This window comes from Balaenoptera acutorostrata, chromosome 11 (assembly GCF_949987535.1).
Source record: "Balaenoptera acutorostrata chromosome 11, mBalAcu1.1, whole genome shotgun sequence".
In the NCBI taxonomy this organism is placed as follows: Eukaryota; Metazoa; Chordata; class Mammalia; order Artiodactyla; family Balaenopteridae; genus Balaenoptera; species Balaenoptera acutorostrata.
Genome location: NC_080074.1, coordinates 74,107,123 through 74,120,425, shown reverse-complemented (window position 1 = coordinate 74,120,425; position 13,303 = coordinate 74,107,123). Strand labels below are relative to the sequence as shown.

The 13,303-nt window shown below is 37.9% G+C and overlaps 1 protein-coding gene across 1 annotated transcript in view; it reads left to right on the top strand.

Moving 5' to 3' along the window:
- The window catches only part of MUC19 (mucin 19, oligomeric), a 97,388-nt gene that overhangs the window by 58,322 nt on the left and 25,763 nt on the right, over positions 1 to 13,303 (top strand). Inside the window, exons 29-46 of the mRNA XM_057557549.1 lie at positions 866 to 913; positions 3,170 to 3,205; positions 4,299 to 4,352; positions 5,095 to 5,148; positions 5,764 to 5,817; positions 5,940 to 5,993; positions 6,520 to 6,573; positions 7,005 to 7,055; positions 7,640 to 7,687; positions 7,934 to 7,987; positions 8,136 to 8,189; positions 8,687 to 8,740; positions 8,850 to 8,903; positions 9,814 to 9,858; positions 10,094 to 10,147; positions 11,079 to 11,132; positions 12,199 to 12,252; positions 12,972 to 13,010. Of these exons, the coding sequence (XP_057413532.1) occupies positions 866 to 913; positions 3,170 to 3,205; positions 4,299 to 4,352; positions 5,095 to 5,148; positions 5,764 to 5,817; positions 5,940 to 5,993; positions 6,520 to 6,573; positions 7,005 to 7,055; positions 7,640 to 7,687; positions 7,934 to 7,987; positions 8,136 to 8,189; positions 8,687 to 8,740; positions 8,850 to 8,903; positions 9,814 to 9,858; positions 10,094 to 10,147; positions 11,079 to 11,132; positions 12,199 to 12,252; positions 12,972 to 13,010 (915 nt within the window). The remainder of the gene's footprint in view (positions 1 to 865; positions 914 to 3,169; positions 3,206 to 4,298; positions 4,353 to 5,094; positions 5,149 to 5,763; positions 5,818 to 5,939; positions 5,994 to 6,519; positions 6,574 to 7,004; positions 7,056 to 7,639; positions 7,688 to 7,933; positions 7,988 to 8,135; positions 8,190 to 8,686; positions 8,741 to 8,849; positions 8,904 to 9,813; positions 9,859 to 10,093; positions 10,148 to 11,078; positions 11,133 to 12,198; positions 12,253 to 12,971; positions 13,011 to 13,303) is intronic.

The following is a 13,303-nucleotide window of genomic DNA, read 5'->3' as shown; positions in this document are numbered from 1 at the left end:
AGAGATCTAATTTTGAACTATATTACTTTATCAGAATTATACTATTTAGAACTAATTGTTGAATAAAGATGGGAACTTTGTAGAATATAATTATTTTAAATTGATTCCTCAGACCCCTTAAGAAGGTTATGTTTTCATCCCTGCTACTTCTTTTGTGACCAGGTGGAATCAGTAGATCAGTGGGAGCTACCAGAGGTGCTGGTAGTGGAGGCCCAGTCGGAGCATCAAGCTTTGGAGCCACTTCTGCTGGGAGCCAAGCAGGCAAGACTCACCAGGGTGCTCCTTTGGTGGTCCAACATGAGCATGGCTTAGGCCCAAATTACAATAATGATTTAAGTTAATTTAAGCAAGGACCACATTTTTGGAGAAATGATTAAGAGGTGTTCTAAGTTTATTATTAGCATCTAAATTTGAAATTTACTTAAATGGCAGTAAGTTTATAATTTTTACAAAATGAACCATGTGAAGATAATAGTCAGTTATCCTTTTAACCAGACACAACTGAAGAACCATATGGAGAAACTACTGAAGTGGGTGAAAGCATGACCAGATCAACTACACCCAGAAAATCAGGCGGGTGGGAAGGGAAGCTATTGGCCCCAGTTACAACCCAACATAAGTTTTTTTGATAAATCTGATAAATATCCATATTGGATATTAGTGTATTATAAGTTTAGAAATCAGAAAATCTGATCCAAATTATCTGGTATTGAGGACCTTGGATATTTTGTTAGGTGTTTTCAGACCAGTACTGCAACTGCAATACCTGGACTCAAAGTAGTTACATTGTTAAATGTCCAGGTAGTGTCCTAATAAAATAAGAACATTGCTCATGACTTTCTACTTTTAATCTCACATTCCATAGGAGCCACCCCTAGCTCAACAATTGCACCAGAAAGATCCACTACTACTGGTAAGTAAGCAGGGGATGTGAGATGTATTTTTTGACTTGTTTTCATGCTCACTGGTTAATTAAAAATGGCATAATAATTAATAACAATTCCAGTTAAATAATACAATGCCCTAAAATCTATTATGTCATTTAAATATTTAAATAAGTATTGTTATCTCATTTTACTCATGAAGAACTTAGAAAAGATATTACATAAGTTGGTTCAGGTTCTACAGCAAATCAAATAGTGGAGACAATATATATTTTTTAACATCTTTATTGGAGTATAATTGCTTTACAATGGTGTGTTAGTTTCTGCTTTATAACAAAGTGAATCAGCTATACATATACATATATCCCCATATCTCTTCCCTCTTGGGTCTCCCTCCCACCTTCCCTATCCCACCCCTCTAGGTGGACACAAAGCACCGAGCTGATCTCCCTGTGCTATGCGGCTGCTTCCCATTAGCTATCTATTTTACATTTGGTAGGGTATATATGTCAATGCTACTCTCTCACTTCGTCCCAGATTACCCTTCCCCCTCCCTGTGTCCTCAAGTCCATTCTTTACATCTGTGTCTTTATTCCTGTCCTGCCCCTAGGTTCTTCAGAACCATTTTTTTTTTTTTAAGATTCCATATATATGTGTTAGCATACGGTATTTGTTTTTCTCTTTCTGACTTACTTCACTCTGTATGACAGACCCTAGGTCCATCCACCTCACTACAAATAACTCAATTTCGTTTCTTTTTATGACTGAGTAATATTCCATTGTATATATGTGCCACATCTTCTTTATCCATTCATCTGTCGATGGACACTTAGGTTGCTTCCATGTCCCGGCTATTGTAAATAGAGCTGCAATGAATATTGTGGTACATGACTCTTTTTGAATTATGGTTTTCTCAGGGTATATGCCCAGTAGTGGGATTGCTCGGTCATATGGTAGTTCTATTTTTAGTTTTTTAAGGAACCTCCATACTCTTCTCCATAGTGGCTGCATCAATTTACATGTGGAGACAATATTTTAATCCATTGTTTACTGACTCCACAGTCTGCTCTTTACCACAAAGGCATCCTCCACTAAGGCAAATATACAATGATCTTTAGTGACCCATTAATAAAAGCTTGCATTTAATATTTACATAGCTTAAATTTTCCCCATTTCTAACTATAAAAACTACAGCAGCAGATAATAAAAAAAACTATAACATTTTTAATATGTTGAGAAACTTTGGCATTTTGCCATTCTGAAATCACAAGATTTGGGGCATTTTAGTTATGAAAATTATAATACTATTGTTTTGCAAATCAAAATTTTCTCTCTTCATTTCTTTTTACAATTATTACAACATGACGTAAAATTCACAAATACTTATAAGACAATTTTTTCTTAACAATAAATGGACTATTTATTCAAGCCTATAATATATTATCAAGTTTCTAGATTAGTAACACTGGGTCGGCCAAAAAGTTCGTTTGGGTTTTCCTGTAGCATCGTATGGAAAAACCCGAATGAACTTTTTGGCCAAGCCAATATACTCATATTGAGTATATTGGGAAAAACTTCATTTCTCAATTTGCAGGTTATCTAATAGAACCTAGGTTTTAGTGAATAAATTGTCCAATATTTAAAGAATAGATTGCTTATTCTTTCTTTTCCTGGTAAAGATTTACCCTATGTTTATTCTAACTACTCTTATAAACTCCCCTTATATAAAATTATTTTACAAACTAATCACTAGAAAATAATTAATTTGATAATTTGATGCAGACTAAATGTATAATATTATCTATTCAATCTATGGTTATGCTAACCTAAATGAATTGCCATGCTTCATATTATATATTGAACGTCATAATTGTAAATTAATTCCGTAGTTACTAATATGTGACTCCTGGGCACAGTATGTATTTTATCTTTTTTTTTTTTTTTTTTGCATTTTCCAAGTTCAAGACTTTAGTCTTTAAGTGGAACCAAAGAAGAATTACATATGTGTAAACATTTTATTTGGGAAAAGGGCAATGCTTTTGTTTATAGTTTGATAATTTGTAACTCATAGATGATTTCTTAAAAGAGCACTTTGCAATTTCTCTCCCAAGAGATCTCTCACCCTGAATAGAATTTCTAAGATGAGCCTCTGTGGAAATGACATATTTCTGTTTTTTAATAAAAAATTTTATATATCATAGCAGTTGAAGCATTGTGGTGAATTTTAAAAATAAAATTCAAGTATATTATTTAATTGAAACATGAATTTAATTTTTCTTTATTAGGCTCAGATAATACAATTCCACCAGAACCTGTTGTAGGTAAGTTGGTATTAAAATGACAAAATTATGCTTTTTCACAATGTGCCTTGAAATAATATTTCTATTTTTTCTACTTGAGCTCTGAAAAATATCTAAGGGACTGTGATATTCTTCTCAAATTTTAACCTAATACAAATTAATCTGTATGAATTGAGATAAATAAAAATGTACATTTATAAATATATTTGTATTTTTAAATTTTAGTGCCACTGAAGCAACCTGAGTAACAGATGAAAAAATGTCACATTGTAAATGTGGATTTGAAAAAAAATGGTGTTACAGTAACTAGAATCAAAAATATGATAGCAGAAGTCTTAATTTATCAGATTAATAAAACATAAACTTCAAATTAGATTTTGGTAGCACAGGGCTCTTGCTTTTTCTATTTTTATACCTTCTTACATCATATCAAAGACATATTGAATCTCGTATATAATTATTAAATTCTACACTGGTTGTGTACAAACTTACAGAACCAATCAACTAAACAAAAATGACTCTAGAAGTACCCTCTTTATTAAATAAAAAGGCAGTTCCATATTTCTCAGCATATTATTTGTCACCTACCATTTCCATTAAATTTTTTATCTTTTATTGCATCCTGGTGTCTCTTTTAAATTTAACAGTTTTAAAAGATATGCAAAAGGAATTTATTTTTTAGAATGTTCCACTTTTTCTTAATTGTTCCCCCTCTGCATTCTTTTAGCATTTACATCTGAGTGTAACCTCCATGAGGACAGACATTTTTTTCTTATTTTGTTCACTGATATAAAATCCCTTTCTGGTCCTTATCTGATGAGGTGTTTGATTTTGATACTTGCCCCCCTGATCCACTAGATTCTACCTTTGTGGAATGGGGACCATTCAATATGCATCACTCTGTTGTCACTCATTGCCTACTATCAGAAACCTGAGAGATCCTTTAAGACAGGCATTTCCAACACAGGTATGGTTGAAATAATAATAAGAACACCGCTATAGGCACTCAGGACATGAAGCTTTTTGTAGGGCTGCTGTGAAAAAATAATACTAAATGCCTCTTCCCCATATCCCAAATGCCCAGAATTTACTGTTCTCCTATTTTCTACCTCAGAGGCTACAACTTCCAGAGAAGGTATTGGTACTGCTGGAATTGGATTCCAGACAGGTGAGAAGGAGCAACTCCTGTCTTGTTATTACCACTAATTATGACACAGGAGGTCCTAGAGAGAATTTCTGGAGAACAGTTCATATTTACTCTACCAATACTGCATTTTAGGCAAATTAATTATTTTTCAGTTTTGAATTTTTTTTCTGAAAAGTTGCTAATAACAGAATCTAGAGTCGTAGATGTAATCCCTGAAGTTGGGATTGTAGTAATTGTTATGAATAACTTCTCCTGTGGACTTACATGTACCATAAGCTTTGATGAGGGAAGAGTGAGAAAACTTTGTATTCCTGAGAAACTGAGAAGAGTTACAGGAACCTAGGAAACATATCTGTCCCACGTAGATGTATGCTTTTCACAAGGAAGCAATGAAGAGCATAGTATTTTCCCAGTGTCTCAAGTTCTCAGCACACTCATGGCTTCTGTTTTGAATCCAGAGCAGGTACCAGTGTAGCATCAGAAAGCCAAGTCATAGGGAGTAAGACAGGAGAGGGTGGGAGAAACCCACCCTGTTTCCTCGATGTAGAATGCCAGGAGGCATATCTCTGGTTGAGAACATTGTCTCTATGATTGCTTTGGTAATAAAATGGTTAATGAAAACTACACAGGGCTCATCATCAGAGAAGAGTCAGTGAGCAGTCCAGTTAGATACTATGAAGATATACCTAGGTTCTTTCTAGAGGCATGCTTTTAGGAAAGAAACATGAGCACCATGGTGACTACATTTCATTTTGTGTTTCAGGCGCCACTGAGGTAGCCCCTGGCACAACTGTTGCCCCTGGCAGTTTCAACACAGGTGAGTCAACAAGGTGACATAGAATCTTCCACAGTCCTCCCACAAATTAGATGTCTCCTCTGTTACTATCTTTTGCAGACCTACTGCCATATCCTTTCCATGATCCTTAAATATTCTCCAGTTAACTCTTTCCTCCTTCTCTCCTGCAGAAGGAGAAAGTGAAACAACCAGAGTTGGAATAGCTAAAGGTGAGCCCTGCTAAGGTAATACCTGAACTTTATGATAACTTCTCAAAAACAATCTTCTGAAAATATATCTGCACTCTTTATATGTGTTATATTGAGCAAATTCAGAAAAACAAGACAAGACAGTTTCCTTATTTCCTGAGCTTATAAGAGCCTTCACTAGACTATTGTGAAGTCAAACTAGGGACAGATAAACTCGTAATGTGGAGAGAAATTTCCTATCTCCCCTCCAAAGAAAGGGACCTGATAATTGAGCACCTTCTCAGTAAAATTGTAGAAAGACATATTACAAGGGGCATATATGGATCACTTACTGGTACTAAAAGTCTCAGGGTTATAGTTTGCTGCTGCACAGAGACTTTAGATTCCTATTTAAATCACGTGGTGAACAGCAATTGAGCTAGTGACCACTGACCCTTTCTTGTTTTAGGTACTACTGGTATAGTCTCTGGAAAAACTCTGGAACCTGGAAGTTACAACACAGGCAAGTATGAAAATACATGCAAAATCTGGACAGTGGCACCTTGGGTGATATATTCTGACAAAAGCACAGTGTGTACTTTCCCACACCCTAGTCTTTACTCCTTTCTTTCTTTTCTCTGTCAGAGGTCACCAATTCCACGAGAAGAAGTGGGACCACCCAACCAGAACTTCCAGGAGGTGAGCTCTTTTAGTCTGAGGCTTTGGGACTTTCATCAAATCTCTGTTTGTGTGAATACAGTGAACACATTAGTTGAAAGTGGGCAAAGGAAAGGGGCCTGAATTTCCTCTGGGAACACAATATGCCAGAGTCACAAACCTGGGTCTGCCTAAGAATTCCATGAACTCAGATGTCTCCACCTGGATTTCCAGAGGCCTGGGCTTGCAGAGCTAGTTGTTGAATGGCAGGAATGAGGGTGACCTGCTAGCCAGCCCCTGCCTAGCTAGTCCCCTATCCTTTTATATGGTTTGCCATGTTCTCATAGCACTTACTAACATCTATCACATCGACTTATTTATTATGTTTATTGTTCACTGTTGGTCTCCAGTTGCTAGAATGTAACTTGCATTAGGGGAGGGATCTTTGAATATTCTGCTCGCTGATATATGCAAGGGCCTAAAACAATACTGCACTAGTATTAATAAATACTAGTGGAATGATGAAATGTATACTTATTTTGAAGCTTCACTCTATTTGCTTTAATAGGTATCACCATGCTTTTACCTGGATCCAGCAGCAGTTCACAGAGTTCCATGTCAGGTAAGAGGGACTAAATAAGTTAACCTTCTCAGAGTATTAGAGTCAAGGAGATCTATTTTAAATATCTGAATAACAAATTAGCTCAAGTAATTGATGAGTAAAACTTAGAAAAAGGAACCCATCATCTGCCTTTTTCCTCCTTCAGGCAGCTCTGTCACCACTCCAGGGATCCCAGGGTCTGGAAGTGAAACAGGTGAGGGTGACATAAGGTCTCCTTTCACTTTCAGTGGACCCTATGGAAAGGGAACTCTAATAACAATAATGATCAATAGGTGAGTCAGGAAAGGAAATTGTGGGAGTAATTGATGGTTCATTTCCTACAGAATCAAAGGTCTGCAGGAAAGATCTCCAGTGGTTCAAGGATGCATAGCTACTTCAGTATTCATTGGGGAGTTAATGCTGTGTTGATCCCTTTATTTTTCTCACTTTAGGTACTTCAGGAGAATTCTCTAAGACAGCCATATCTGGAAGTTCCCTCACAGGTAGGTTAACAAGAAGGAAATCTTGTTATTTAACCTCATAATGTAGTTAGTAGACCTGTTCTGATAAAATATCAACATAATTCTTTTCTTAATATTCCAAATCCTCAGGCCTCATCATTCATCACTTTATTTCCTCAGAGACCACAAGATTAATAGGAGGCAGCGACACACCTGGAACTGGACTCAGACCTGATACAAATGGGTTGCTCATAGTTTGAGGTTTAGCATGAATTATGACTCTCCATAGGTTTGCCTGTTGGGAGGTGTGATCTCCTGCAGAGTAGTTTTCATTGGCTTTTAGGATTTTCTTAGATTTAACATGTTATGGAAGAACTTTCAATACTAACATCTAGCCTCACAGCTGTAACTTTCTAAAGATGGGCTGCTGTGTAATCCATGTGAGGGGTTTCTCCTTGGAATGGCATATGCATCAGGGGGACCAAGGAATATTACACACCTAGGAAGAAGAGAAAGCAATGTGAACAGGCCTACCTATATAAAGTTTTTCTCGCTCAAATAATCAATAATGATATTCAGTATTTTCCTTGGCACATTCAAATGTTTTTCTGGTTTTCGTCCCACAGTAGATAGCACTGCAGTACCAGGAGGTCAAGTAACTGGGAGTGTGACAGGTGAACCTGGGAGAAAACCACCTTTTTTTCCTGTCTTGGAATAAATGGGTTGTCTGAGAAATTTGCTTCAACTTGGGAACATTTTGATTGCTTTTTTAATGGCATGAGTCATAGAAAAGGCTTATGACTCTCACCTCACCAGGAAGCAGTGAAAGGACCCTTTGATATAGCACATTTCTTCTAGAGGCAGGTCTTTAGGAGACAAACACAAGTCACTGTGAAGACTTTAGACCTTTTGTGTTTCAGGCACCACTGGGGTAATTCCTGGCACAACTGTTGCCCTTGGCAGTTCCAACACAGGTGAGTCGACAAAATGGCAGGGAATCTTCCATGGATCCAGCTATGATGAGTTTACTCCAGTGCTATCCTGTGTAGGAGAACTACCACATATTTTCCATGGTCCTTGCATGGTTTCCAATCATCTCTCTTCTGTTTTCCCCTCTCTCAGAGGCCACAACTTCTGTAGAAGAAAGTGGAACAGCAAGAGTTGGAATAATCATGGGTGAGCACTGCTGAGTCACTACTTGTACTTTTTAATATCTTCCCAATAAAAAGTCTTGTCTGAAATATATCAAAACTCTTTGAATTTCCATATTCAGCATATTGGGCAAAATTTTAGCAGATGTTCAATATTTGACATCAATAAATTCAGTTCAGACACTTCAACTTTTCTTGCTTGTGTTCTAACGAGCCTTCATCAGGGCATCACGGGGCCCATTCCTGATAGTTATACAGGTGATTTGCCCTCAAATCTATCTTGCTTTAACTAGACCCTAAAAGGGGGTCTCAGTGGTGGAGGACTTTCTCCATAAATTTGCGAAGGGAATGACATGTTTTGAAGGAAATACCTGGAGGATCTCTTGAAACTAAGAAGTCCAGAGAAATATAGATTCACTGGTATATGGGAGAAACAGTTTTTTTTTAAGCCTATGCCCATTTCACGATGTGCAACAAGTTGACCACAATCCTTTTTTTTTTCTTTTCTTTTTTTTCTTTCAGGCACAATTGAGAGCATCTCTGGCAAAACTCTGGGACCTGGAAGTGCCAACACAGGTCAGGAGTCCTAAACGTGGACCTTCAGGAGATATAGACTGTGGAAGCCCAGAATGTCCTGTCCACACCCCAAGTCTTTACTCCTTTTTTTTTTTTTTTCTTCTCTCAGAAGCCACAAGTTCCACAAGAGGCAGTAAGACCACCCAAGGAGGACTACCAGGAGGTGAGTTTTTCAGTCCAAGGCCTAGGTTCTCATTATTTCTCTATTTGGGTCGCTTCAGTGAGCAAATGAATGGGAAGGAGTATGAGGGAAGGACCTGCAATATTTGTTGGTTCAAAAACTCAGGAGCTTCCTGGGTGAAATATGAAACTTGGCTCCATCCACAAAGGGCAAGGTGAGACTGAAGAAAGAGGCAAACCACTCCAGGTTGGTGGGTAGCAGGTTTAATAAGCAAGGGAACTTACATACAAAGCTTGTCTTAGGCAGCCATAAGACAAGTAGATCTCTGCATCTGCCTGCCAGAATCTTAAAAGTTTATACAGAGGCCTTAACTGGGTTCAGTCACGTATACCATCCTGAAGGTTTCAACGACACATTGCTCTCTCCAGGCTGCATCCTTGAAAATGGCTCCCACTAAGGGAACTGTGGTCAGAACGTAAGTTCCAAGGCCAGGGCAGGGGGCGAGGTGTCACTGATTGCCTGGGTCTAGCTTTAGGGTCAACTAGTTGTACATCCTCTCCATGACAATCCTCTTCTTCAACAATATTGTACCATATGAACCCGGGTAATTATTCTTCTTGGGAATTCCAAGACCTCAGATGTCTCAATCAAGCTGTCCTCAGTGTTCTGGCTTACAAAGATTTTTTTTTTCCTGTAAAAAGGTATGCATACATATTGCGTATATCCCAACCCCCTCACCCAGTACTTCCAATCCTCCTTACCCAGCTTGCCTTCCTGCCATAGCCTGCTGTGTATCATCATCTCTCTCATACTTATGCATGATGTTTATTATTTATTTTCTATCTCCCCTCGATGGAAAACTTCATGAAGGCAACTGATTATCAAAATGTTCCAAGTTATATCAAAGATTCCTTCTTACAAAGATTAAACCATACTTTATTCCCTCACTTAGGCACCTCTGGCACACCAGGTGGATATGTCCCTGGAAGTAAAACAGGTAAGGGTGATTTTTACTGCTGCTTCCTCTTACTCCATAGTAAAAGGGAACCCCAGGAGCACCACATCCATCCAAAGCTGACTTGGGAAATGAAATGCTGTAAAGTTTTTTATTTTCCATTGTTTTCATAGACAGTCTTCAGAAAAGGATACCAGTGCTTTAGGGCCACACTGATGATTCCAAGATGAACTGAGGAGGAAATGCTGTATTGCAACATTTACTTTTTGCATTTTAGGTATCACTGGAGAATTGTCTGGAACAACCATTGCATCTGAAAGTTCTAACACAGGTAGGTTAACAAGAAGGAAATTCCCCATATTTAATCTCAGATGTCATGATCCCTCTTTTAGGGCTTCTATAATAAAAAATACCCCAATATCTCTTCCCAGTATTCCAAATTCCCAGACTCCATCATTATCCTATTTCTTCCCTCAGAGGCCACAACTTCCACAGAAGAGACTAGAACTGGAGCTCAAACAGGTGAACAAAAAAGAGTCTGTGATTTGAGGCCATCAGTTTTAGGACTCTCTAGGCTTTCCTTGAGAAAGTTTGTGTGTAATTTAGGGACACTGCAAGTGAGTCAAAATAGGTTTGCTATTAGAAATAAAATCTTTTTGAAAATCCATTAAATACAGAATTGAGCTTCACTGCTTCAAGTCTAAAGAAGGGATGGGATTTCTCCATTGATATTACAAATATCACCAGCATATTAGCTAGAATCCAAAAAGAATTCTCTTTTTTTGTCAATTCCTTCTGGCTGAAATAATACAGAGTGCAGAGTGATTCCTGCCCTATGGAAATCTTTGTCTGAGCTTCCAAATTCCAGAGTGTTAATATTTTCCCAAATCCTTGAATTCATATACAACAAAATACTCTCTCTCTCTCTCTAAATCTCTCTCTGTCTCTCACTCAATCCCTTTGTCTTGTCTTCTCTTCAGACCACTGTACCAGGGAGCCAGGTCTCTGACAGTCAAACAGGTGAACATGAGAAAATATAAATATGTCCCTGATATTTACCAATATTCAGAATAAGAGGACTCCTAATGTGAAAATATAGTTTTACTTAATTTTTTTCCAAAAGAAATATACTTGTGGAAAGATATGTGAGGAATCCTAGAATAGGACCTCAATGACTGAAAAGAAACATAATGATTTTCTTCTTAGCTCTTCTTTGAACGTAAAGGAAATGACATATAATCCCTTTTCCTTGGTGATTTTAGGTACCAGTGGTGTAGTCTCCAGCCCAGCTATTGCATCTGGAAGTTCCAGCACTGGTAATGGAATAGATACAAAGGCAATCATCCCTTGTCTAACCTCAGGGAGAAATATGTATCCCCAAACATACTTTCCACTTTCCTCATTTCTTTTTTCCAGAGTCTAAAACTTCCTTAGAAAGCCTCAGAGTCATTGTGATGAAATCTGTGAGAACTAGGATTCCCAGATGTTAGCATTGCCGTTGAGAACCATCATGAGTTTGCCTCTGGATCAGAGAGATTGTACAGGAAGGGCAGGCCCTCCAGCTGATATGCAGGGCCCAAAATACTGTTGATTCACAACCCCCAGCTGGTTTCTGGACCAGCCTTTTCCCATGCCTGGCACTGTGGTGTGGATTTCTGAAGAGGGCAGTAGGAGTAGTAATTCCCTGGAAGATTAACCCACTGGATATTATAGGCATTACTGTAGGAGTCAACACTATCCCAGAAGGTTCTGTCTCAGGTAAGAAGATGACTAAAATGAACTTAGAAAACTTTGTTTCCCATTTGACTTGTGTCTTGAGCTTTAAATTCTAAATTGCCTAATGGTTGGTTGCCTCCATGTATGATTAAAGGTCATAACATACACAGAGTCTTTTTCCTGCTTTCAACCATTAGGAACTATCCCTGGAACATCAGACAATCAAGTCACTGAAAGTAAAACAAGTAAATGTGGGAAAAATTCCTCTGTTCTTAGCTGAAGATTTTGTGTTATATTTGCTAAGTAGGCCGACTAGAAAATAGGCTTCTTGAGTAAAAAGTCTTCATTTATTTATTCACTGATGAATCTCTAGTATTCAACAGAGCTCAATAAATATTTGTTGAATGAATGAAATAATTGATATATGAGAAAAACCCACGTGATTCAATCCAAGAGTAGAAAGGCCAGTGAAATGGCATGCTTACAGGTCTGTCATCTGGACAAAACGGTCTCTGTGAACAGTGCCTCTGGAAGCTGCCATGCACAATGTAACACTGAATGATATGGCCCTGGAAATATACATTTATTTTTATACATTGATTTGATACTCAGATTGCCTCGATGTGGAAGATTCTGCATGATAATCCCATGTCCTTCTCATTTCAGATGCCAAGGGTATGGCCTCAGGTACCACTGTTGAACCTAGAAGTTCCAATACTGGTAGGTTAACAAGCTGGAAAGAAAGCATCCTTTCTAGAAATAAGGTGGCAAAAATGTCTTTCACACTGATCTTCTCATGTAAGAACATCATAGCCTATTTTCCCTTCTTCCTAAATCTTTTATCCATTTCTTCTTTTTTTTATTTACAGAAACCACAACTTCCACTGGAGTCATTAGAACTACTGTAGTGGAATGGAAAATAGATGAGAATTATTGTGTACGTGTGTGTTTGGTGGTGTGTGTGAGAATTTTGGTTGATAAATTACAGTTGACCCTGAACAGCATGGGTTTGAATTGCACAGGTCCATTTATATGTGGGTTATTTTCAATAGTAAATATTATTGTTACCACACAATCTGTGGTTGGTTGAATCCACGGATGTGGAATCATGGATATGGAATATCTGTGGATACAGAGGGGCAACTGTAAATTATGCATGGATTTTTTGACTATGGAGGGAGTCGGCACTCCTAACCCCCACCTTGTTCAATGGTCAACCGTGCTTTTTGTTTCTTGCAGGACAGTTTCTTGTGGAGGAACTCTTTAGGAACTCTCATCTCAGATCAACAATGTTTTCTTTTGTTACTTGATTTTGAATCAATTTGGGCAGATTTTTGAAGTCCCTCTCTTTCCGTGGTCCAGCCTCATACATGTAGATCCCTGCAAATGAAAGTAGAAGTGATAAATGTCTAGAAAGTTTTTTCTGTTTACCATTTTAGGTAATGATGGAAAGACAGTCCCAGAGGGTTCTATTTCAGGTAAACAGAAGGCTACAATGAACATAAAAAATTGACCTCTGTTCATTAGATTCTTCCTTGAGTACAAAAGTGACTGAAATGTGCAGCACTTATCCCAATAACTGTCTATGTTTACATTAAAAAGTTTTCCTATTTTCATCCTCTTAGGACCTACCACTGGAGTATCAATAAATGAAGGAACTGGAAACACATTAGGTGACTATGGTAGGAAGGGGCCCAGAAGAACAAGAAGGCAGAGCATGAATAACCCCTATCTTACTACCATTAAGTTCCAGAAGAGGGGCCTCCTATGC